The sequence below is a fragment of the Scyliorhinus torazame genome, chromosome 4, assembly GCF_047496885.1.
Source record: "Scyliorhinus torazame isolate Kashiwa2021f chromosome 4, sScyTor2.1, whole genome shotgun sequence".
In the NCBI taxonomy this organism is placed as follows: domain Eukaryota; kingdom Metazoa; phylum Chordata; class Chondrichthyes; order Carcharhiniformes; family Scyliorhinidae; genus Scyliorhinus; species Scyliorhinus torazame.
In genome coordinates this window covers 236,183,835-236,210,634 of record NC_092710.1, presented here as the reverse complement: position 1 = coordinate 236,210,634, position 26,800 = coordinate 236,183,835, and the positions used below count along the sequence as shown (strand labels likewise).

General features: G+C 47.4%; 1 protein-coding gene across 1 annotated transcript; it reads right to left on the bottom strand.

The window, feature by feature from the left end:
- Window positions 1–1,435: 1,435 nt before the first annotated feature.
- On the bottom strand, window positions 1,436–26,075 carry gja10b (gap junction protein alpha 10 b). The gene is made up of 3 exons (XM_072500576.1): window positions 25,154–26,075; window positions 5,233–5,774; window positions 1,436–1,629 (listed from the first exon to the last, which is right to left on the bottom strand). Exons 1-3 carry the CDS (start codon window positions 26,073–26,075, stop codon window positions 1,591–1,593), a joined length of 1,503 nt encoding a protein of 500 aa, XP_072356677.1. The 3' UTR covers window positions 1,436–1,590.
- Between the last annotated feature and the right edge of the window lie 725 nt (window positions 26,076–26,800).

The window sequence follows — 26,800 nt, the reverse complement described above, 5'->3', positions numbered from 1 at the left end:
CTCAAATGAAGGAATAGCACAGTAGCAGACACCCCGGCGCCACCTCCCCTGATTTGGAAAGGCCCACGTACTTGGAACAATGGTGACTAGGACCTGCCCAGCCATCGAGATACCCGCCTCTAATTGGCCAGTGTCGATTAGAGTGATCGAGACCCTAGCGATCCATTGGATCCTGCGTTAACCCCGCCCAAAAGGGCGAGAAGGATAAGAGGCCCTGCGCACTAGGAATCGATCTCTTTTGGCACCGGCCTGTGCCCACACCAATCGCAGCATAACGACCAGCCAAGTTCAAGACCGAGATCGCTACCTGAGACGAGCCGCAGACGAGATGAACCTGATGATTTCCAGCCGACACACATGGGGACTCAGATAAAGGCCTTATCTACCTGCACAGAGCCGGTCATCCAGAAGTTAAGTAAAGGTCATCTTAGTTGATAGGTGTAGTTTAATACATAGCCCTGTGTATCATTGCACAGAGAGATAAGTATTGTGTTTAATAATAAACTGTCTTTTGAACTAACATACTGGTTGTGTGGTCATTTGGTCGATACAAGAACTCACTGCTTGTGGTTCGATAATAGAAGTAGCAACAGGATTATGGTGTTGAAGACGGAGCTGTAGTCAATGAATAGGTGTCTGATGTAAGAGTTCTTGTTGGCGAGTTTAGGGCCAGGGAGATGGCGTCTGCTGTGGACCGGTTGTGGCGGTATGCGAATTGCAGTGGATCAAGCCATTCCGGGAGTATGGAGTTGATGTGTCTCATGACCAACCTCTCAGGGTCTGTTTTACGATAGATTCTCCCAGCTCCTGAAATTCTCCCACCCGCTGGCGCAGAATGAAGCCGGTGTGAATCACTACTAGTCTCCACAAATGGAGATCAGACGTGATAACACCACGGGATTTGAAGGCGATTGTAGCCCCTGAGTGGTCAGGGTCATGACAGTGTTCTACCCTGGTGTTTTGCCCTGGCACCCAGACACTACCAGGGGGAAGTGCCAAGTGGTGGGGTCTAAAGTAGTGGGGCCTGAAGAGGGCATGACATTTATGGGCAGTGAATGAGGGGGGATGGCACTTGGCAACCCTATGCGGACTGCCACTGGCTAATTCGCATATCAAACACCCCTTCAAACAGCTGCACTGATCAATCCCATTTCATTATTTTATTTTGTCCCAATTTCATTCTCTAATCTTAACCTTCCTTAATTCTGAACATCGGGAATAGGAAGTATATCTTATAATAAATGAGGTATGCGCTGACTATACATTAAAAACTATAAAACTGACTACATTTGCCAATTTTTATTTTGAGGTTTCTTATAAAAGTACCTCAAGCAATTTGAAACTCACATCAGTATACAGACTTATAAAGTAGATTGTTCTACTTTGCAGAGCGCTAAAAACAAGCAAATGGTATGTATGGATTAGATATTAGAAACTAAGCAAATCTGTAATAATAAGAAATTATCATGGAAGCTTCAGTATTTGTGACATGGAAAATTTATTTTCTGTTGCTTCACTCTGGAACTTGGTTTTCTGGAGGCCTCTGGTGCAATTGTAAATTACAACTAACATCTTATGGGTTGAATCATCTCACTTTTTCATGATGGAAGAAAGTTCTAGAAGCATGCTCTGAAAGAGAAAAAAATCTAAAAGTAAAGGATGCATTTCACCACTTATTTCAATAAATTTAGGAAGAGATCTAATAGAATGATATAATTGGACCAGTGCTGGAGGAGGATCTGTTGTCCATTTTATCATTGGCTCTTTGAATTTTTAAAAATTCTTTCCCGGTATGTGGGCGTCCCTGGCTAAGCCATCATTTGTTGCTCATCCCTAATTATCCTTGAGAAGGTGTTGGTGAGCAGTCTTCTTGAACCACTCCAGTCAATGTAGTGTAGACACTCCCACAGTGCTGTTAGGAAGAGAATGCCAGAATTTTAATCCTGCGACAGTGAAGGAGCGGTGATATGGTTTTATGTGAGAATGGTGTGTGACTTGGAGGAGAAATTGAAGGAGACCCCATGCTTTACTGCCCTTGCCCTTGGTGGTAGAGGTCACAGGTTTGGGAAATTTGTCAAAGAAGCCTTGGAAAGTTGCTGCAATGCATGTTGTATATAGTACACACTGCTGCCACTGTATATCAGTGGTGGAGGGAGTAAAGATTTAAGTTGGTGATTGAGGTGCAGATGAAGGGGCTGCTTTGTCCTGGATGGTGTTGAGCTTCTTGAGTGTTGTTGGAGCTGCACTCATCCAGGCAAGTGGAAAGTATTCCATCAGACTTATGCCTTGTAGATGATCAACAGTCTTTGGAAGGTTAAGTAGTGGGTTAATTTCCCAGAATTTCCAACCTGATCTTGTAGCCACAGTATTTATATGACTAGTCCAGTTAAGTTTCTGGTGGGGAATGCCATTCAAGGTCAAAGAGAGATGGTTAGATTCTCTCTTGTAGGAGCTGGTCATTATCTGGCAGTTGTGAGATGTGAATGTTACTTGGCACTTGTCAGCCCAAGCCTGATATTGTCCAGGTATTGCTCAATTTGGGCATGGCTGCTTTAGTATCTGAGGATTCCTGCATGGGACTGCCCATTGTAAAATCAATGAACATTCTCACTTCTGACTTTATGGTGAAGGGGAGGTCATTGGTGAAGCAGCTGAAGATTGTTGAGCTTAGGACACTCCCCTGAGGAATTCTTGCAGTCTTCGGACTGAGAGTGATTCATTTGGTTATCCAGTTAGTCCCATTCCACTGCATTTTTTCACCTTTTTGAGATATATCCAATTCCCTTTTAAAACTTACTATTCAATCTGTTTCTACACCCTTTTAGGCAGTGCATTTCAGATCATAACCATTCATTGGGCATCGTAATTTCTCTTCATCTGCTTTCTGGTTCTTTTGCCAATTATCTTAAAAACATCCAACTAAAATTTCTATTTAGCCATGGACCTCATTAGTTATAAATGAGGCTTCGTGAATATTGAACTAGACAGTCACAACTATTTTGTCTTACCATCATCATTTTCAATCCCAATTTTGTATCTTGCCTAACACGTAGGTTTGTTTGTAGGTATCCTTTATCCCCTCACATTTCAAGTGAAAAAGATGTTCAGATATATTGAAGGGTAAACAGGGCCTGAACAGAAGCCTTACTTCGCTGTTGAACTACCACCTCCAAAAGGTGATTAAATGTTCAGGCCGGAGGGACAGCAGGGTGGCGCAGTGGGTAGCACTGCTGCCTCACGGCGCTGAGGTCCCACTTTCGAACGCGGCTCTGGGTCACTGTCCATGTGGAGTTTGCACATTCTTCCATGTATTTGCATGGATTTCGCCCCCACAATCCAAAGATGCGCAGGGTAAGTGGATTGACCAAGCTAATTGCCTCTCAATTGGAAAAATGAACTGGGTACTCTAAATTTACTTAAAAAAAGGTTTAGGCCAGGATTCTCCAATCCCAGTTCGCCCCATCATCAGTGAGGACGGAGAATCTGGTGCCCAGTCAAAAAACTCCGGGCCGGATTCTCCGATTTTGAGGCTATGTCCGGAACATGTAACTAGTATTACGACCGAAACGTCAGTGCCGCCCCTGCACCGATGCTCCGCCCGGTGAGGGGCGAGCAGCTGCACCATGTAGAACCCCTGGATTTGCCTGCAGATACGGATGGAGAATTGCCGGGTCCGTGGCCGCGCATGCACATGCCGGTGTCCTGCAGCGGTCGCGTCATACAACATGGTGCTGTCTGTGAGCGGACCCAGCCTGCCAGATAGTGCCCCCCAGTAACCCCACTCGCCGCCCCTGGACCACCCCTCACCAATACCCCCGATTTCAGCGTCAAAAGGGATTCTCTGGCCAATCGCCAAATGTGATTTTGGCATCGGCAATCGGAAAATCCCGCCCTCCATTCACTACAGCGTGACCGGAGAATCCCGCCTACCTGAACGGATGGGGAATTCCGGACTTAAAGGAAAATCGCACACGGGAAATGTAAATTTATTCCAACACATGCAACACATGCAAATGCAAGGTGAAATTTTATTGTACTATTTACGAATAATAAATGCCATTTCTTTCTTAAGCAGATCGGTAAAATTCCTTCTTACATAATTATAATTCAAATTATCTCAGGAACTACATTCTATATTTTTGGGAAGATTCTTCAGACCACTAGCCAGAGGTGCGAATCGTGATGGCCCCCTGAATTGGGTGTGAAGACAAAAACAGACTTCTCGCCAGGCGTCAAACCCATTGCGAGTCTCCGGGCCCACCCCACTGGCCCCATGAGGTTCCTGCCAGCCCCGGGGAGATTCTCACACAGGTGAGAGCATGCTAATAGCCATTTACATTCATCGAAATGTAATTATCAGGTAGGAAACCCGATTCACCGGCTCCTGCGATTCTCCAGTATCCCCCTGCAAGGAGTCACGTTGGTGTTAATTGGTGCAAGTCCTGACAAGCAGGGACCTGGCTCCTTACACTCCGAGGGGGGGGGCAAGTGGTTGAGCACCCTCCTTACATGAGCCTCCAGGGTGCCAAGTTGGGGGGGGAGTTCTTCAGGGGAGGTGCAGGTCGGGGAGGTGCTGGGCTGGTGGGACTCAGGCGGTGGGGAGGGAAGGGGGGGGGGGTGTTCTTTCCTGGAATGGGTGTTGTTTGGCTCGTCTTCATTAAAATATCTTTCAGCATGTTCATTTTCAGTTTAAAGTCTTCTCTCTGGTGTGTTAGAATCTCACAGCATGTCAATATCAATTATCTGTAAGATGAACATGAAAGTCTTCCCTTTAATGTGGTGGAAATCTTTGAAGTGTTTTTATCAGTCAATTTCCTTCCTTTAACTTTTTCAAGCTCTTGTGCATGCTTAGAAGCCTAAAAGCACTGCATTGTTTGCATTCAATTTCAGGATCCATTGCCTTTTACAAGCCTCTTGATTGACAGGTACACACAATTTTAAAAGGATAATCGGTGTTCATTTATATATCTTTACAGAGGTCTATTAACCCTGAAATACTTCCTCTTTTGAACAGTTCTTTGTAATCTCAGTTTTCTCAAACTGTCTATCATTGGACCCAGGGGTTTTGTTGCATATGGTGATGGTAGCCATGGCCGGGCAGGTCACTGCCCAGAATTTTCAGAGAAGTGGTGCTACACTTCTGGGAGGCCATGCATTCAGTAATGTATCCTAATATTCAAACAGCATCATCCCAAAGCCTTTTTCGATATAGTCACGACAAGTTATACTTACCATTGACAGTCTACGTCCCGAAGAAGTATGGGCAACAGGTGAACTCTCTTCTTTATACTTTGACTCAGAACTGGAGACATTTGTGGAATCTGGACTTTCAGGTCTGCTGACCAATGCACTTTCAGAAATCATTTTTGATTTAGACCCAGTGCAGCTAATCTTCCTCATAGTGGAAAGCTGACCACATTCTTGAGCATCAGCAGAATCTTGATAGTCTTTGTAAGAACTAACTCGGCTCTGTTTACGGAGTGTATTATGGGTGGGGACTGAGATTTCCATTTGATTTGAAGAGTATGTTGTTAGTTTAGTTTGTTCCAGTCCATTATGAATGGTATGACTGGTTTTTGAACCAATGTCATTCTGTTGGGGCTTTATAGAGGCACCACTAGATACCTGGTTTTGAATTTCTAAGGTTTGATGGGAGTGTTTCATTTGATTGGAATGCTGGCCAACATGCTCGTCAAGATGCTGTCTTGTGTGTTGCTCCAGATTTTGTTGTAATGGATCCATTGAATAGTCTCTTCCAGCCTCATCAGTTGGTTCTTAAAATCATAACCAAAAATGTTAGCCATTTATCTGAGTTAAGTTAAAATGCATTTGCTTGCATGCAATGGATTAAAAATACTCTCTATTTGATATGTATGTATGTAGACAAGAATGTTACAATTACATGAAGCAATGTAATGACTTTATTCTGCTTGCCTGCCAGTTAATATGTTGCAGCATATTGTTCAGTTCATGCAAACCTGCAAGTAAAAGCACTAATGCTGAAAACAAACAGATCACTCCAACTTCATTTGATGCTATAAATACTGAAACGATCAAATGTTGGAAGTATAAAGATGGCAAGATATCAATTTTTTTTACAATAATATCTACTCTTAATTTGAAGTGGTTTAATTCAAATCATTAGTCCATTTGGCAATTTTACAAGCAAAAAAGTCTCAATTGTTCTCTTATTGAAAATTGCTTTTATCAGTCCAGGGCCCAATATACGGGGGGGAAAGGCAATTTTCTTTTCCTGTTGTGAGTTCCACACTCGGATTATATGGATTATATGGATCCAGTTTAGATGCATTGAAGGGCAGAAAGATTTCTGGGTTCTAGGCTAATATCGCTTTACCACCATTTTCTGTTTACAAATTGGCTACTATGCTTGCCTATAAAACATAGAACATACAGTGCAGAAGGAGGCCATTCACCCCATCGAGTTAGCACCGACCCACTTAAGTCCTCACTTCCACCCTATCCCTGTAATCCAATAACCAATCCTAACCTTTTTGGGCACAAAGGGCAGCTTAGCACGGCTAATCCACCTAACCTGCACATGTTTGGACTGTGGGAGGTAACCGGAGCACCCGGAGGAAACCCACGCAGACACAGGGAGAACGTGCAGACTCCACACCGACAATGACCCAAGCCAGGAATCGAACCTGGGACCATGGAGCTGTGAAGCAACAGTGCTAACCACTGTGCTACTGTGCCGCACTGAGGGCAATTTAACATAGCCAATCTACCTAACCTATACACCTTTGGACTCTGGGAGGAAACCGAAGAATAGGGAAGAAACCCACACAGACACGGGGAGAATGTGCAAACGGAATTGAACCCGCGTCTCTGGTGTTGTGAGGCTGCAGTGCTAACCACTGTGCCATCATACTGTCAGCATTTTTACATTCATTTTTAACCATATTTTCTTTAGTTTATAATTTGTTGTGAAATGCTGTATCATGCATTTACAATGCAATTTCAGTAAGAGAAGATCTAATAAATGAAATTGGTTCATCACTTAATTGGAAAACGTTTGCATCCATAGATTAAGATGGAGATGATATCACAGAATGGCTAGAGCCCTAACGGAGGTCATTTGGACTGTTGTGTCTGGCTGGCTCTCTAAAGGAGCAATTTGCCTAGTGCCACTCCCCAGTCTTCTCCCCTTAGCCCTGCACATTATTAATTTTCAGATAATAACCCAATTCCCTTTTAAATGCCTCAACTGATCCTGCCTCCACCATACGTTCAGGCAGTGCATTCCAAAACCCAACCACTCACTGCATGAAAGTGTTTTTCCTCATGTCCCGATTGCTTCTTTGTCTAAATTCCTTAAATGTGTACGCTTTTGTCCTTGATACCTTCACCAATTGGAACAGTTTTTTCCTTTTCCTGTCTATGTTGTCTAGATTCTTCATGATTTTTGAATCAAATCTCTTCTCAACTTCTTCTCTGAGTAAAACAGTTAGTAGGTGATGCGCGATCAATTACAATCAAAGACGAGGTAGTAACATAACTGAAGGCTTTAATAGACTAGAACTGTTCCCCAGCAGCTTCGGTACAGAAATGAGGGCTGCTGGGACGGCACCGGTTCTTATACCCCGCCTGTCAGGGCGGAGCTACATACCAACAGCCAATGGTAAACCCCTAGATTTAACCAATGGGCTTCAGCCACTCGGGTACTGTAATACTGTAATATCTGATAATACCACATTCACACCCTGTTAAAAAAGAGTCCGACGGGGGTGGTGGCCAGTGGTTACAATTGCATCTAACATGCTATGATCAGATATGATTACAGAGTTGTCGAGAATATTTACAAGCGTGGACGATATCTACATTCAGCGTTTGTTTACAGTTGCAGTTACAGTGAAGTAATCAGTCGGTCGGGTGGCCTGGTCATCCTCCTGGATTTTCTGGGCTTTGGTGGTGATTCTGATGGGGGTCCGAGTGTCTGCGACTCCGGGAGCGTGGCTTCGGCCTCCATGGCAGCTTCGACACCTCTAGACGGCGCTGGTGGGGCAAACGGTTGACACCAGAGGGGGGCGCCTGCAGGGGGCGACGGTGGGTGGGAGGGCCAAGGCAGGAGCGGCGGGAGGACTGACCCTCCAGTGAGGTGCTGTTGGGGGGGGGGGGGTAATGGTTTGGGTGCGCGTGGGGTTCCGGCGGGCGGCAGGTCCCGAAGGGAGACTGTATCTTGCCGGCCGTCAGGGAACGCCACATAGGCATACTGGGGGTTAGCGTGCAGCAGGTGGACCCTCTCGACCAACGGGTCCGACTTGTGCGCCCGCACGTGCTTCCGAAGCAGGATGGGTCCAGGTGTTGCTAGCCAGGTTGGGAGCGAGGTCCCGGAGGAGGACTTCCTGGGGAAGACAAGGAGACATTCATGAGGTGTCTGGTTGGTAGTTGTACAGAGCAGAGACCGGATGGTGTGGAGGGCCTCCGGGAGGACTTCTTGCCAGCGGGAGACTGGTAGATTCCTGGGTCGTTGAGCCCCTGTTGAGCCGGAATTGACGCAGTTCGTCGCTCATAAAGGAGGACCCCCTATCACTGTGTATGTACGCGGGGAAACCGAACAGTGTAAAGATACCCTGGAGGGCCTTGATGACGGTGTTTGTGGTCATGTCTGGGCAGAGGATGGCGAATGGGAACCGGGAGCACTCGTCAATCACGTTGAAGAAATACGTGTTGCGGTCGGCGGAGGGGAGGGGGCCTTTGAAGTCCATGCTGAGGTGTTCAAAGGGAAGGGAAGCTTTTATCAGGTGTGCCCTCTCTGGCCGGTAGAAGTGCGGTTTGCACTCCATGCAGATTTGGCAGTCCCTGGTGACTGTCCTGACCTCCTCGGTGGAATAGGGCAGGTTGTGGGTCTTAATGAAGTGGAAAAAAACGAGTGACCCCCGGGTGGCAGAGGTCCTCGTGGAGGGCTCGGAGGCGGTCCACTTGTGCAGTAGCACATGTGCCACGGGACGGGGCATCAGGAGGCTCGTTTAGCTTCCCAGGACGGTACAAGATCTCGTAGTTGTAGGTGGAGAGTTCTATCCTCCACCGCAAGATCTTGTCGTTTTTTATCTTGCCCCGCTGTGCATTATCAAACATGAATGCCACCGACCGTTGGTCAGTGAGGAGAGTGAATCTCCTGCCGGCCAGGTAATGCCTCCAATGTCGCACAGCTTCTACTATGGCTTGTGCCTCTTTTTCGACCGAGGAATGGCGAATTTCGGAAGCATGGAGGGTACGGGAGAAGAAGGCCACAGGTCTGCCCGCTTGGTTGAGGGTAGCTACGTCGGACGCATCGCTCTCGACCTGGAAGGGGAGGGACTCGTTGATGGCGCGCATCGTGGCCTTTGCAATGTCTGCCTTGATGCGGCTGAAGGCCTGGCGGGCCACCGTCGACAGGGGGAAGGTTGTGGACTGTGATAGGGGTCGGGTTTTGTCTGCGTAGTTTTTTTTAAATTAAATATTTTATTGAAAATTTTTGGTCAACCAACACAGTACATTGTGCATCCTTTACACAATATTGTAACAACACAAATAACAATGACCTATTTTATAAACAAAAAATGAATAAATAATAAATAACAAAAATGAAAACTAGCCCTAATTGGCAACTGCCTTGTCACAAGTAACACTCTCCAAAAATATAATTTAACAGTCCAATATATAATTATCTGTAGCAACGACCTATACATACTATACAGTATATATTAACAACCCTGAGAGTCCTTCTGGTTCCTCCTCTCCCCCCCCCCCCCCCTCCGATCCTGGGCTGCTGCTGCTGCCTTCTTTTTCCCATTCCGTCTATCTTTCTGCGAGGTATTCGACGAACGGTTGCCACCGCCTGGTGAACCCTTGAGCCGACCCCCTTAGGACGAACTTAATCCGCTCTAGCTTTATAAACCCGCCATGTCATTTATCCAGGTCTCCACCCCCGGGGGCTTGGCTTCTTTCCACATTAGCAATATCCTGCGCCGGGCTACTAGGGACGCAAAGGCCAAAACATCGGCCTCTCTCGCCTCCTGCACTCCCGGCTCTTGTGCAACCCCAAATATAGCCAACCCCCAGCTTGGTTCGACCCGGACTCCTACTACTTTTGAAAGTACCTTTGTCACCCCCATCCAAAACCTCTGTAGTGCCGGGCATGACCAAAACATATGGGTATGATTCGCTGGGCTTCTCGAGCACCTCGCACACCTATCCTCCACCCCAAAAAATTTACTGAGCCGTGCTCCAGTCATATGTGCCCTGTGTAATACCTTAAACTGAATCAGGCTTAGCCTGGCACACGAGGACGACGAGTTTACCCTGCTTAGGGCATCTGCCCACAGCCCCTCCTCGATCTCCTCCCCCAGCTCTTCTTCCCATTTCCCTTTTAGTTCATCTACCATAGTCTCCCCTTCGTCCCTCATTTCCCTATATATATCTGACACCTTACCATCCCCCACCCATGTCTTTGAGATCACTCTGTCCTGCACCTCTTGTGTCGGGAGCTGCGGGAATTCCCTCACCTGTTGCCTCGCAAAAGCCCTCAGTTGCATATACCTGAATGCATTCCCTTGGGGCAACCCATATTTCTCGGTCAGCGCTCCCAGACTCGCGAACTTCCCATCCACAAACAGATCTTTCAGTTGCGTTATTCCTGCTCTTTGCCACATTCCATATCCCCCATCCATTCCCCCCGGGGCAAACCTATGGTTGTTTCTTATCGGGGACCCCCCCAAGGCTCCAGTCTTTCCCCTATGCCGTCTCCACTGTCCCCAAATCTTCAGTGTAGCCACCACCACCGGGCTTGTGGTGTAGTTCCTCGGTGAGAACGGCAATGGGGCTGTCACCATAGCCTGTAGGCTAGTCCCCCTACAGGACGCCCTCTCTAATCTCTTCCACGCCGCTCCCTCCTCCTCTCCCATCCACTTACTCACCATTGAAATATTAGCGGCCCAATAATACTCACTTAGGCTCGGTAGTGCCAGCCCCCCCCCTATCCCTGCTACGCTGTAAGAATCCCTTCCTCACTCTCGGGGTCTTCCCGGCCCACACAAAACCCATGATGCTCTTTTCAATCCTTTTAAAAAAAGCCTTCGTGATCACCACCGGGAGGCACTGAAACACAAAGAGGAATCTCGGGAGGACCACCATCTTAACCGCCTGCACCCTCCCTGCCATTGACAGGGATACCATATCCCATCTCTTGAAATCCTCCTCCATCTGTTCCACCAACCGCGTTAAATTTAACCTATGCAATGTGCCCCAATTCTTAGCTATCTGGATCCCCAGGTAACGAAAGTCCCTTGTTACCTTCCTCAACGGTAAGTCCTCTGTTTCTCTACTCTGCTCCCCTGGATGCACCACAAACAACTCACTTTTCCCCATGTTCAATTTATACCCTGAAAAATCCCCAAACTCCCCAAGTATCCGCATTATTTCTGGCATCCCCTCCGCCGGGTCCGCCACGTATAGTAGCAAATCGTCCGCATACAAAGATACCCGGTGCTCTTCTCCTCCCCTAAGTACTCCCCTCCACTTCTTGGAACCCCTCAACGCTATCGCCAGGGGCTCAATCGCCAGTGCAAACAATAATGGGGACAGAGGGCATCCCTGCCTTGTCCCTCTATGGAGCCGAAAATATGCAGATCCCCGTCCATTCGTGACCACGCTCGCCACTGGGGCCCTTTACAACAGCTGCACCCATCTAACATACCCCTCTCCAAAACCAAATCTCCTCAACACCTCCCACAAATAATCCCACTCCACTCTATCAAATGCTTTCTCGGCATCCATCGCCACTACTATCTCCGTTTCTCCCTCTGGTGGGGCCATCATCATTACCCCTAACAACCTCCGTATATTCGTGTTCAGCTGTCTCCCCTTCACAAACCCAGTTTGGTACTCGTGGACCACCCCCGGGACACATTCCTCTATTCTCATTGCCATTACCTTGGCCAGGACCTTTGCATCTACATTTAGGAGGGAAATAGGTCTATAGGACCTGCATTGTAGCGGGTCCTTTTCCTTCTTTAAGAGAAGCGATATCGTTGCTTCAGACATAGTCGGGGGCAGTTGTCCCCTTTCGTTTGCCTCATTAAAGGTCCTCGTCAGTACCGGGGCGAGCATGTCCACATATTTTCTATAGAATTCGACTGGGAATCCATCCGGTCCCGGGGCCTTTCCCGCCTGCATGCTCCTAATTCCTTTCACCACTTCTTCTACCTCGATCTGTGCTCCCAGTCCCACCCTTTCCTGCTCTTCCACCTTGGGAAATTCCAGCCGATCCAAGAAGCCCATCATTCTCTCCCTCCCATCCGGGGGTTGAGCTTCATATAATTTTTTATAAAATGTCTTGAACACTCCATTCACTCTCTCCGCTCCCCGCTCCATCTCTCCTTCCTCATCCCTCACTCCCCCTATTTCCCTCGCTGCTCCCCTTTTCCTCAATTGGTGTGCCAGCAACCTGCTCGCCTTCTCCCCATATTCGTACTGTACACCCTGTGCCTTCCTCCATTGTGCCTCTGCAGTGCCTGTAGTCAGCAAGTCAAATTCTACATGTAGCCTTTGCCTTTCCCTGTACAGTCCCTCCTCACCCGGTGCTTCCGCATATTGTCTGTCCACCCTCAAAAGTTCTTGCAGCAACCGCTCCCGTTCCTTACTCTCCTGCTTCCCTTTATGTGCCCTTATTGATATCAGCTCCCCTCTAACCACCGCCTTCAACGCCTCCCAGACCACTCCCACCTGGACCTCCCCATTATCATTGAGTTCCAAGTACTTTTCAATGCACCCCCTCACCATTAGACACACCCCCTCATCTGCCATTAGTCCCATGTCCATTCTCCAGGGTGGGCGCCCTCCTGTTTCCTCCCCTATCTCCAAGTCCACCCAGTGTGGAGCGTGATCCGAAATGGCTATAGGCGTATACTCCGTTCCCCTCACCTTCGGGATCAATGCCCTACCCAGCACAAAAAAGTCTATTCGCGAGTAGACTTTATGGACATAGGAGAAAAACGAGAACTCCTTACTCCTAGGTCTGCTAAATCTCCACGGGTCTACACCTCCCATCTGCTCCATAAAATCTTTAAGTACCTTGGCTGCTGCCGGCCTCCTTCCAGTCCTGGACTTCGACCTATCCAGCCCTGGTTCCAACACCGTATTAAAATCTCCCCCCATTATCAGCTTTCCCATCTCTAGGTCCGGAATGCGTCCTAGCATCCGCCTCATAAAATTGGCATCATCCCAGTTCGGGGCATATACGTTTACCAAAACCACCGTCTCCCCCTGTAGTTTGCCACTCACCATCACGTATCTGCCCCCGTTATCCGCCACTATAGTCTTTGCCTCGAACATTACCCGCTTCCCCACTAATATAGCCACCCCCCTGTTTTTCGCATCTAGCCCCGAATGGAACACCTGCCCCACCCATCCTTTGCGTAGCCTAACCTGGTCTATCAGTTTCAGGTGCGTTTCCTGTAACATAACCACATCTGCCTTAAGTTTCTTAAGGTGTGCGAGTACCTGTGCCCTCTTTATCGGCCCGTTCAGCCCTCTCACGTTCCACGTGATCAGCCGAGTTTGGGGGCTTCCTACCCCCCCCCCTTGTCGATTAGCCATCACCTTTTTCCAGCTCCTCACCCGGTTCCCACGCAGCTGTATCTCCCCCAGGCGGTGCCCCCCCGCCCATCCTCTCCCATACCAGCTCCCCCCTCTCCCCAGCAGCAGCAACCCAGTAATTCCCCCCTCCCACCCCCCCCCCCCGCTAGATCCCCCGCTAGCGAAATTACTCCCCCCATGTTGCTCCCAGAAGTCAGCAAACTCTGGCTGACCTCGGCTTCCCCCCGTGACCTCGGCTCGCACCGTGCGATGCCCCATCCTTCCTGCTTCTCTATTCCCGCCATGATTATCATAGCGCGGGAACCAAGCCCGCGCTTCTCCCTTGGCCTCGCCCCCAATGGCCAACGCCCCCAGCTCCTCCACCTCCCTTCCTCCCTCCCCCACAACCTGTGGAAGAGAGAAAAGTTACCGGGTCGCAGGATTAACAACATAAAAATCATCTCTCCCCCCTTTTTTCCCCCCTCTTCGCCCCCCATATTCGCCCCACCACTTTGTTCAAACGTTCTTTTTAATAACCCGCTCATTCCAGTTTTTCTTCCACAATAAAAGTCCACGCTTCATCCGCCGTCTCAAAGTAGTGGTGCCTCCCTCGATATGTGACCCACAGTCTTGCCGGTTGCAGCATTCCAAATTTTATCTTCTTTTTATGAAGCACCGCCTTGGCCCGATTAAAGCTCGCCCTCCTTCTCGCCACCTCCGCACTCCAGTCTTGATAAACGCGGATCACCGCGTTCTCCCATTTACTGCTCCGAGTTTTCTTCGCCCATCTAAGGACCATTTCTCTATCCTTAAAACGGAGGAATCTCACCACTATGGCTCTGGGAATTTCTCCTGCTCTCGGTCCTCGCGCCATCACTCGGTATGCTCCCTCCACCTCCAACGGACCCGCCGGGGCCTCCGCTCCCATTAACGAGTGCAGCATCGTGCTCACATATGCCCCGACGTCCGCTCCCTCCGCACCTTCAGGAAGACCAAGAATCCTTAAATTCTTCCTCCTCGCATTATTCTCCAGCACCTCCAGCCTTCCCACACATCGTTTATGGTGTGCCTCGTGCATCTCCGTCTTCACCACCAGGCCCTGTATATCGTCCTCGTTCTCGGCAGCCTTTGCCTTCACAACCCGAAGCTCCCGCTCCTGGGTCTTTTGCTCATCTTTTAGCCCTTCAATCGCCTGTAATATCGGGGCCAACAGCTCCTTCTTCATCTCCTTTTTAAGCTCTTCCACGCAGCGTTTCAAAAGCTCGTGTTGTTCAGGGCCCCATATTAAACTGCCACCTTCCGACGCCATCTTGGTTTTTGCTTGCCTTCCTTGCCGCTGCTCTAAAGGATCCACCGCAATCCGGCCACTTTCCTCTCCTTTTTCCATCCGTATCCAGGGGGGATTCCCTTCTGGTTTACCGCACAGTGTTTTTAGCCGTCAAAATTGCCGTTGGGGCTCCTATCAAGAGCCCAAAAGTCCGTTTCACAGGGAGCTGCCGAAACGTGCGACTCAGCTGGTCATCGCCGCACCCGGAAGTCCTCTTGTCTGCGTAGTTAGGGACCCACTGGGCGTAATAACTGAAAAACCCGAGGCAGCGCTTCAGGGCCTTGGAGCAGTGAGGGATGGGATCTCCATAAGGGGGCGCATGCGTTCAGGGTCGGGGCCTATAACTCCATTTCGCACCACGGAGCCGAGGATGGCTAGGCAGTCGATGCTAAATACGCATTTATCCTTATTATACGTTAAGTTAAGGATTTTCGTGATCTGCAGAGATTTCCGGAGGTTGGTGTTGTGGTCCTGCTGGTCATGGCCGCAGATGGTGACATTATCAAGATACGGGAACGTTGCGCGTAAGCCATACCGGTCAACCATTCAGTCCATCTCGCGCTGGAAGACCGAGACCCCATTAGTGACACCAAAGGGAACCCTTAAAAATTGATAGAGCCGCCCATCTGCTTCGAAGGCAGTGTATTTGCGGTCACTAGTGCGGAGGGGTAGCTGATGGTAGGCGGACTTGAGATCCACCGTGGAGAAGACCTTGTATTGCGCGATCCTGTTTACCAGGTCGGATATGCGGGGGAGAGGATACGCGTCCAGCTGCGTAAACCTGTTGATGGTCTGACTGTAGTCAATGACCATCCTATGTTTCTCCCCGGTCTTTACCACCACTACTTGAGCTCTCCAGGGACTGTTGCTAGCTTTGATGACCCCTTCCCTCAGTAGCCTTTGGCCCTCTGACCTGATGAAGGTCCGGTCCTGGGCACTGTACCGTCTGCTCCTGGTGGCGACAGGTTGCAATCCGGGGTGAGGTTTGCAAACAGGGAAGGCGGGTCGACCTTAAGGGTCGCGAGGCCGCAGACAGTAAGGGGGGGTATAGGGCCGCCGAATTTAAAGGTCAGGCTTTGCAAGTTACATTGGAAGTCCAACCCCAGGAGTGTAGCCGAACAGAGGTGCGGCAGGACATAAAGGCGGAACTTGTTGAAATTCCTGCCTTGGACAGTGAGGTTTGCTAGGCAGAACCCCTTCATCTCCACTGAGTGTGACCCAGAGGCCAGGGAGATTCTTTGGTTTACAGGGTGGGTAACAAGTGAACAGCGCCTTACCGTGTCGGGGTGTATAAAGCTCTCCGTGCTCCCAGAGTCGATCAGGCAAGACGTCTCGTGGCCATTGATGAAGACCATCGTCATTGCTGTTGCGAGTGTCCGAGGTCGATTTTGCTCCAGAGTCACCGAGGCCAGATGAAGCAATTGCAGGTTTTGATCGGGCAGCGTGTAGTCGGCCGTGCTGGGGGCCTGGGGCCCCATCCAAGACGGCGTCTCCCATGGGTCGCCCATGGTGGTCGGGGATGGACAAAATGGCGGCGGGGATGGACAAAATGGCGGCGCCCATCCGTCCAGCGTGGTGTCCGAGGGGCAAGGTGGCCGCGCCCGTGGGTCGCACATGGCCCTAGGATAGGGTGGTGGTGGTGAGTTCTGGCCGCCTGGGGCCCGAAGGGAAGGTTGCGTGGCGGTCCAGAGTCGCTGGAGACCGCGGCCACGGCTCGTGCCTGGCAGACCCCCACAAAATGGCCCTTCTTGCCGCACCCTTTGCAGGTGGAAGTGCGGGCCGGGCAGCGCTGGCGGGGATGCTTCGCCTGCCCGCAGAAGAAACAGTGGGGCCCGACGGAGTTAGCGGGCCGTCTTACAGCGCAGGCCTGCGGGGACACGGGGAAGGTCTGTGGGGGCTGCCGCTGCGGGATGCCATGCAGCCCAGGGGGCCGCCGCGCGGTCGGGCGCATAGGACTGCGCATTGCTGGAGGCAACATCCATGGACCCTGCCAGGGCCCATGCCTCTCTAAGTCCCAGGGTGTCTTTTTCTAAAAGTCTTTGGCGGATCTCTGAGGAGCTCATACATGATACAAAGGCATCCCGGATTAGAAGTTCCGTGTGCTCGCTCCCCGAAACTTGCGGGCAGCCACAGTTTCTGCCCAGCACCAGTAGCGCATGGTAGAACTCCTCCAAAGATTCCACGGGGCTTTGCCGTCTAGTTGCAAGCAGGTGACGTGCATAGACCTGATTTACAGGGCGGACATAATGTCCTTTTAACAGTTTGACCGCAGCGTCGAAGTCCTCCGCTTCCTCGATGAGGGTGAAGATTCCAGGGCTTACTCTCGAGTGCAGGAGATGCAGGTTCTGTTCTCCTGTGGGGGTGTCTCGAGGTAGCCTTTAAAGCACGCCAGCCAGTGCTTAAATATCGCCGCTGAGTTCTCCGCGTGGGGGCTGAGTTGTAGACACTCCGGCTTGATTCGGAGATCCATCCTTTCAGCTTAAGTCTAGTCGATTAAATTGATGCGCGATCAATTACAATCAAAGATGAAGTAGTAACATAACTGAAGGCTTTAATCGACTAGAACTGTTCCCCAGCAGCTTCGGTACAGAAATGAGGGCTGCTGGGACGGCACAGGTTCTTATACCCCGCCTGTCAGGGCGGAGCTACGTACCAACAGCCAATGGTAAACTCCTAGGTTTAACCAATGGTCTTCAGCCTCTCGGGTACTGTAATACTGTAATACCTGATAATACCACAGTACGTATATTGGAAAAGTTGGTACTAAGGTTTCCCTGGAACCATTTTGTGAATCTTTTCTGCACTCTCTATTGCCTTCACATCGTTCCTAAACTGTTGCCTCCAGCACTGGACACAATACTCTCGTCAAGATCAAATCAACGCATTATACAGGTTGAACATAACTTCCTTGCTTTTATATTATGTGCCGCTATTAATAAAGCCTATGATGCTGTATGATTTATTAACCGCTCTCCCAACTTGTCTTGCCACTTTTACGATTTATGCCGAGGTCCTTTTGTTTCTGTACTCTCTCCGGTTCCTCCCACGAGTCCCGAAAGACGTGCTGTTAGGTAATTTGTACATTCTAATTCTCCTTTGTGTACCTGAACAGGTGCCGGAATGTGGCGACTAGATTTTCACAGTAACTTCATTACAGTGTTAATGTAAGCCTACTTGTGACAATAAAGATTATTATTATTTTGAATTGTATCTTTATCTTGTATTACGTTTCTGCATTGTTTCATACCAGAATGAATCACTTCACATTTCTAATACTGACCACTGCAGAACTCCACGACAAACCTTCCCCCAGTCCAATCAACGTTCATTAACTGTCTATTTCCTGTCACTTAGCCAATTTCTTATCCAGTGTTTATTTTATTCCCTGAATTATAACCCTGCTCACAAGTCTGTTGTACCACACTTTATCAAATTTATTTTGGAAGTTCATATATACCACAACAGCATTACACTCATCAGCCCTCACTGTTACCTAATCAAATACTCAAGCAAATTAGTAAAATGTGATTTTTCCTCAATAAATCCATGTTGGCTTTCCTTAAATAACCAGCACTACAAGTGATGGATTAATGTCCCGAATTATTGTTTCTAGAAGCGTCCCCACACTGAGTTTAAACTGACGGGATTCCATTTGTTGGGCATAGCTTTTTTGTGAAATATTGAAAAATAAACTGATTGAATTCAGAATAACAAATTACTACTAATAATAATCTTTATTAATAATAATCTTTATCAGTGTCACAAGTAAGCTTACATTAACGCTGCAATGAAGTTACTGTGAAAATCCCCCAGCCGCCACACTCTGGCGCCTGTTCGGGTACACTGAGGGAAGAGTTCAGAATGTCCAATTCACCGAACAAGCCAATCTTTCGGGACTTGTGGGAGGGAACCGGAGCACCCGGAGGAAACCCATGCAGACACGGGGAGAATGTGCAGACTCCTCACAGTTAGTGACCCAGGCCAGGAATGGAATCCAGGTCCCTGGCGCTGTGAAGCAATAGTACTAACCACTGGGCTACCATGCAGCCCCTGGGACCCAGATTATTATTCATAAAGATTATTATAATTAGTAATTTGTTATTCTGAATTCAATCAGTTTATTTTTCAATATTTCACAAAAAAGCTGCGCCCAACAAATCTTTATTAGTGTCACAAGTGGGCTTACATTAACACTGCAATGACGTTACTGTGAAAAACCTCGAGTCACCACACTCCGGCGCCTGTTCGGATACACTGAGGGAGAGTTCAGAATGTCTGATTCACCGAACAAGAATGTCTTTTGGGACTTGTGGGAGGAAACCGGAGCACCCAGAGGAAACCCAAGCAGACACAGGGAGAACGTGCAGTCTCCGCACAAATAGTGATCCAAACTGGGAATCAAACCCGGGTCCCTGGTGCTGTGAAGCAACAGTGCTAACCATATTATGATAAGATATTTAACAGGATCTCACGAATGAATAATTTTTACACTTAAATCTAGCAATGATGAAAACATATATCATAATATATTGGCATTACTGTTTGTTCACTAATGTTTGAAGTGTAAGTGCAGTACCCGTCAACAGGATGCACATACATACAAACATACAAATGAGGAGCAGGAGAATGCCAATTGGCCCCTCTTTTTTTCATAAATTTAGAGTACCCAATTCTGTTTTTCCCAATTAAGGGGCAATTTAGCGTGGCCAATCCGCCTACCCTGCACATCTTTGGGTTGTGGGAGTGAAACCCACGCAAACACGGGGAGAATGTTCAAACTCCACACGGACAGTGACCCAGGGCCGGGATCAAACACAGGTCCTCAGCATCATGAGGCAGCAGTGCTAACCACTGGGCCACCGTGCTGCCCCCCCCTCAATTGGCACCTCATGCCTGCTCTGCCATGCAATGAGATCATGGCTGATCTGCATGTACCTTCAACCCCACATTCCTGCCTACCCCTGATTTCACCCTCTCATTAATCAAGAATCTCTCGCGCTCTGCCTTAAAAATATGTTTGAGGAAGAGACCCACAACCCTTCGAGAGAAAATATTTCTTTTTATCTCTATTTTAAATGAGTGACCCTTTATATTTAAAAAGTGACCCCAAGTTCTCCGACAAGAGGAAACATTCTCTGAACCATCCATTCTGTCAGGATATAAAACGTTTCGATAAAGTTACCTCTTACTCTTCTAAACTCTAGTTATAAGACCAGAGCCTATTTCTAGTGTTAGTCTAGTAAATCTTTTCTGAACAGTTCTAACACTTATACATATCTTCTTAAATAAGGAGACCAATACTGTACACAGTACTCCAGATGTGATCTCACCAATGTCCTGTACAACTGAAGCATAACCTCCCACTTTTGCAATCAATTCCTCTCACAAATTATAACATTCTATTAGCGTTCCTAAATACTTGCTGTACCAGTGTACTAGCCACTTGTGATTCATGCACTAGGACTCCCAGATCCCTCTGCACCTATGTGAGGAGAAAGAGATTGGTAAAGACAAATGTAGGCCCCCTACAGGCAGAAACAGGGGAATGTATAATAAGGGATAAAGAAATGGCATGAAATTGAATACATACTTTGATTCTGTCTTCACAAAAGAGGACACAAATCAGATATCAGAAATGTTGGAGAATGAAAGGTTTAGTTGAGTGTGAAGAACTGAGAGTGATTAATATTGGTAGACAAATGGTACTGGGAAAATTGATGGGATTGAAGGTGGATAAATCCCCAGGGCCTGATAGTCTACATCCCAGAGTGCTTAAGGAAGTGGTTCTGGAAATAATGGATGCATTGGTGGTCATCTTCCGGGATTCTATAGACTCTGGAACAGTCCCTGCAGATTCAAGGGTAGCTAATGTCACTCCAATATTCAAAAAGGGAGGTAGCGAGAAAGCAGGGAATTAAAGACCAGTGAGCCTAACATCGGTAGTGGGGAAAATGATTGAATCCATTATCAAGGACTTTATAGCGGAATATTGGGAAAACAGTGGCAGGATCAATCAGAGTCAGCATGGATTTATGAAGGGGAAATCATGCTTAACAAATCTGTTGAAATTCTTTGAAAATGTAACTAGTACAGTTGACAAGGGGGAGCCGGTCGATGTGATATATTTGGACTTTCAGAAGGCGTTTGACAAGGTCCCGCATAAGAGATTATTGTGCAAGATTAAAGCGCATGGGATTGGAGAAGTGTATTGAGGTGGATAGAAAGCTGGTTGGCAGAGAGGAAACAAAGAGTAGGAATTAATGGGTTATTTTCAATTTGGCAGGCAGTAACTAGTGGAGTGCCACAGAGATCGGTGCTGGGACCCCCAACTAATCACAATATATATTAATGATTTGGATGAGGGAACAAAATGAAACATCTCAGAGTTTGCAGATGATACCAAGTTGGGTGGGAGGGTGAACTGTGACGAGGATGCAGAGATCCTATAGTATGATCTGGAAAGGTTGAGTGAGTGGGCAAATCAATGGCAGATGCAGTATAATTTGGATAACTGTGAGGTTATTCACTTTGGAAGCAAAAACAGGAAGGCAGATTACTACCTGAACGGTTGTAAATTGGGAGAGGGAAGTGTGCAGTGGGACCTGGGCGTCCTTGTGCACCAGTCGCTGAAGGTAAGCATGTAGGTGCAGCAGGCAGTAAAGAAGGCTAATGGTATGTTGGTCTTCATTGCGAGAAATTTCAAGTACAGGAGCAGAGATGTGTTGTTGCAATTATACAGGGCCTTGGTGAGGCCACACCTAGACTATTGTGTGCAGTTTTTTGAGGAAAGATGTTCTTGCTCTCGAGGGAGTGCAGCGAAGGTTTACCAGACTGATTCCAGGAATGGCAGACTGTCATATGAGGAGGGATTGTTCTCACTGGAGTTCAGAAGAATGAGGGGGGGATCTCATAGAGACTTACAAAATTCTAACAGGACTAGTCAGGGTAGAAGCAGGGAATATGTTCTCGATGGTGGCTGTGCCCAGAACCAGGGGTCACAGTCTGAGGATTCAGGGTAAACCATTTCAGACAGAGATGGGGAGACATTTCTTTACCCAAAGGGTGATGAGCCTGTGGAATTCATTACCACAGGAAGTAGCTGATGCTAAAACATTGAATATATTCAAGAGGCGGCTAGATATAGCACTTGGGGCGAATAGGATCAAAGGTTATGGGGAGAAAGCAGGATTAAGCTATTAAGTTGGATGATCAGCCATGATAAATGCTGGAGCAGGCTCGAAGGGCCAAAAGGCCTCCCCCTGCTCCTATCTTCTATGTATCTATGTACCTGTGAGCTCTGCAATCTCTCACCATTTAGATAATGTGCTTATTTTTTATTCTTCCTGCCTAAATGGACAATTTCACAATTGCCCACATTGTACTCCATTTGCCATATTTTTGCCCACTCAATTAATCAATCTATGTCCTTTTGTAAGAATGTAGCCTCTGTATGTCTTCTTCACAACTTCCTTTCCTAACTATCTTTGTGTATATCAGCAAATTTAGCAACCAGGCCTTCAGTCCCTTCATCCAAGTCATTTATATAAATTGTAAAAATCTGAGAAAACAGCACTGATCACAGTGGTATACCACTCATCACATCCTGCCAACTAGAAAAAGATCCATTAATGCAAACAATGTTTCCTGTTAGCCAGCCAATCTTCAATCCATGCCAATATGTTACACCAAGAGCTTTTATTTTATGCAGTAACCTTTGGTGTGACACCTTATCAAAAGCCTTCTGGAAATCTAAGTACAGTACACCCACCAGCTCCCCTTTCTCCACAACACATGTGACTCAGTCAAAGAACTATAATAATTTGGTTAAACATGATTTCCCTTTCACAAAACCATGAGAACTCTGCCTGATTACCTTTAATTTTTCCAAGTGTCCCTCTATAACATCTTGAATAAAGGCTTCTAACAATTTCCCTTTGACAAATGTTAGGCTAACTGGCCTGTGGTTTCCTGCTTTCTGTCTCCCTTCCTTTTTGATTAAAGTAGACACATGTGCTATCTTCCAATCTAATCGAACCTTCCAGGGAATTTTGGAAAATTGAAAACAATGCATCAACTATCTCACAAGCCATTTCTTTTAAGATCTTAGGAGGAAGCCAATCCCCACCAGGAGATTTGTCAGCCTGGAGACTCAACAATTCACTCATTACCACTTCCCTGGTGATTGTAATTTTCCTAAGTTTCTCCCTCTCTTCCATTCCCTGATTTACAGTTATTTCTGGGAAGTTACCTGTGTCCTCTATAGGGCAGGCCAATGCAAAATACCTGTTTCACCCTACCGGCATAGCCCTACTTTCCATTACAAGTTCCCCAGTTGCACATTCTATTGGACCAATGCTTATTTTGTTAACTCTTTCCTTATTTAAGTGTCTTATTTAAACTCTTACTACATTTTTTTCCAATCCTCAATATTTTACTGCTAATTTTCACACCTCCCTCTTTTTCTGGTGCACATGCTGACTCGCTGGTGGTTGGGCACCCTTCTAGCGCGAGCCTTACCATGAATGTCAGTCACTTAAACATGTCCTCACTCCACTCAAATATACCCTCTTTTAGCAGGAGGTTCTGTAGAGTAATGAACTTTCCTTTCTTCAATCTAGTTTTATCCAGAACATTGCCCAATACACATGATCAATTGGGAATCCAGATGTGGTGAATTGCAATTTCATTAGTGAATGAAATGAGGAATGGAGATAGTTATCCACCAGAATACTATAATATGGCGAGTCGGTGGGTTTGTAATGGATACACCGACTCCCACAGCTACCTCAACTACAGCTCTTCACATCCCACATCCTGTAAGGACTCCATCCCCTTCTCCTAGTTCCTTTACCTTTGTCACATTTGTTTCGATGATGCCATTTTCCAAAACAGTGCTGTTGACATGTCTTCCGTCTTCCTTAATTGTGGGTTCCCATGCACTGAGGTCGACAGGGCTCTCAACTTCCCCGACCCATCTCCCGCACCTCTGCTCTCACCCCATCTCCTCCCTCCCAGAGCCAGGATAGGGTGCTCCTTTTCCTCACTTTTCACCCCATCAGCCTTCCCATTAAAAGAATCATCCTCCGCCAGTTCCACCAACACCAGCATGATTCCACCACCAAACACATCTTCCCCTCACTCCCATGTCAGCATTTCACAGGGACCTTTCCCTCCGGGATACTTGGGTCCACTCCTCCATCATCCCAACACCTCACCCTCCTCCCACGGCACCTTCCCATGCAATCGATGAATGTGCAACACCTGCCCCTTTACCTCCTCTCTGCTCACATGCAAAGGCCTGAACACTCTGAGGCAGTGCTTCACATGCACCTCCTTCAATCTGGTCTATTGCATTTACTGCTCCCAATGCGGCCTTCCCTACATTGGAGAAACTAAACCAGACTGGGTGACCACTTTGCAGAACACTTCCAGTCGGTCCGCAAGCAGGACCCAGACCTTTTTGTCGCTTACCATTTCAGCTCACCGTCCTGCTCTCATGTCCACATATCTGTCCCTGGCCTGCTGCAATGTTCCAAGTGAAGCCCAATGCAAACTGAAGGAACAGCACCTCATCTTCCATTTGGCACATTACAGCCTTCCGGAATTAACATTGAGTTCAACAACTTCAGACAGTAAACTCTCTCCTCCACCTTCACCCCATTTTTATTTCTATCAATTTATTTTAATTTCTTCCATCAATCTGTTTTCCCCTCACCATTGTCCCCCTCCCCACACCCCACCCTACCTCACTTGGGCCACCTGTTCCCTGTTCCTTACCCTGCTTACCTTTTTTCTGCTATTAACACATTCTAATCTCTTATTGTGCCACTATCAGTACCTTTCTTAGCCTTGATCATTACATTTACATTCCCTGTCCTTCTGTCCACAACATCTTTGTCAATCTCCACCTATCCAACTCCACGTTGCCCTCTCCCCCACAACAGTGCAAATCTGACCCAGTTTCCAGTTCTCTCCAGCTTTGACAGAGTCATCTGGACTCGAAAGGTTAGCCCCCATCTGGCTCATCAGATGCTGTCAGACCTGCTGTGATAGTCCAGTATTTTCTGTTTTTGTATCTGACTGAATACTTAGATTGCTCCAACTGACGGCGCATAGTCAACTTAACTTTTTATTTTTTAACTTGTAAATATCAAATGTAAAAAAAAGGCCATTCCTTGCATCTGAATATTTCTTGCAGCAGAAATAAAAAGTTTTGTCTATGTTTCTTTGCTCTAATACAGGCCTCACCTTGAACTACACTGAGCGGTGCCGGAGTCAGCAAGATAGGGAGGTTTCCAGGATTCCCTTGCTGTTCTGGTAAAAGCTTATAACCACTCAAGGTCATTGGGACAAGTTCGTGAGATGAGGAATTGGCCAGAATGCAAACTTGCGGCACCACAGAACTCCAGTTCGGTTTGTAGATGCTGAGCTCTGACTCCACGTAAAGCCCCTGTTTGATCTTTCTGATTCCTAAGTGAATGATTTCAAGTACATTCAAAAACAAAGAGGACGCAGCTATGCTAAGCATGAAGACGATGAAAATGGTCTTTTCTGTGGACCTCGAAACGAAGCAATCCACAGTATTGGGACAGGGCGATCGCAGGCACTTGTAGAGGGGATCAAGTCGAAATCCGTACAGGAGATATTGACCTACCATGAAACCAATCTCCACCGTCAATCTGATCAGTATCTGGAGGACGTAAGTGCGTAAAAGTGTACCTCGGAGAGGTGCCTTATTCACCTTGCGTTGTTCCTCCAACTTTCTCAGTTCTTTTTCCAACCTTTTGTGCGCTTCTATCATCAGCTCATTTTCTTCCAGTTCGGCTCGGAGATGAGCTTTCTTCCTCTGCCTTTCTTTCTCGAGTGCCCTCAGCCGGTAGAGTGCGTGACCCATGTAAACCAAGGACGGCGAAGACACGAAGATGATCTGTAAGACCCAGTACCTAATGAGAGAAATGGGGAAGGCCTGGTCGTAGCAGACGTTCCTGCAGCCTGGTTGCTCAGTGTTGCAAATGAATTCAGCTTGTTCATCATCCCAAACATCTTCAGCAGCGACGCCAAGAACCAGCATCCTGAAAATGAATAGGATTGTCAACCAAATTTTTCCCATGATCGTTGAGTGAACGTGCACCTCTTCCAAAATGCTTCCCAGTAAATTCCAATCACCCATCTTCACAACCTCATTTCTTCTCACTGTGAAAACAGCGAACACGTCAACCTTTCCACCACTGAATCCTATCTAGCCACCCCAGTACTCAATGTTGTTCTCTCTTGCCTGTCTCTTATTACTCCCTCTCAGCGTTTATTTGTCAATCGATCCTTTGGGTTAGGGTCAATACTGTACACAATATGTGTGACCCATCCCCCAGTGAACACTGAACAATTGGAAAGTGAACTATTTCAATAAACTGTTTATTAAAAGCTCTGTACTTCAATTTTTGTCAGCTATTATTATTAAATGGTGCAACACAGGAGGAGGTTATTCATTTTAAGCATTTATGGTTGAACTATCCAATTAATCACTGTCCCCTGTTCTTTCCTCATAAAAAATATAATTGTTTCCCTTCAAGTATTTACCAAACTGTCGTGAATATTAGCATTGAATCTGCCACCCATTCATGCAGGGTAGACCAGATCATAAAAACATTGGGCTGGATTCCCCGCTCTTCCAACTGCGTATTTCTCGGCGGCAGTGGGAGTCTCTACTCCCGTCGCTTGTCAATGGGGTTTCCTATTGAAGCCCCCCCACTGCCGGCAGGAAACCCGCGAGTACGGGTGTGCTGCTGGTGGGAAAAGTACATCGCAGCGGCCAGAGAATTCCAGTCATTATGTCTAAAAAAAAGATTTCCTGAGGTTTTCTGTGGTTCCAATGACCTTGGCCGGGATTCTCCCCTA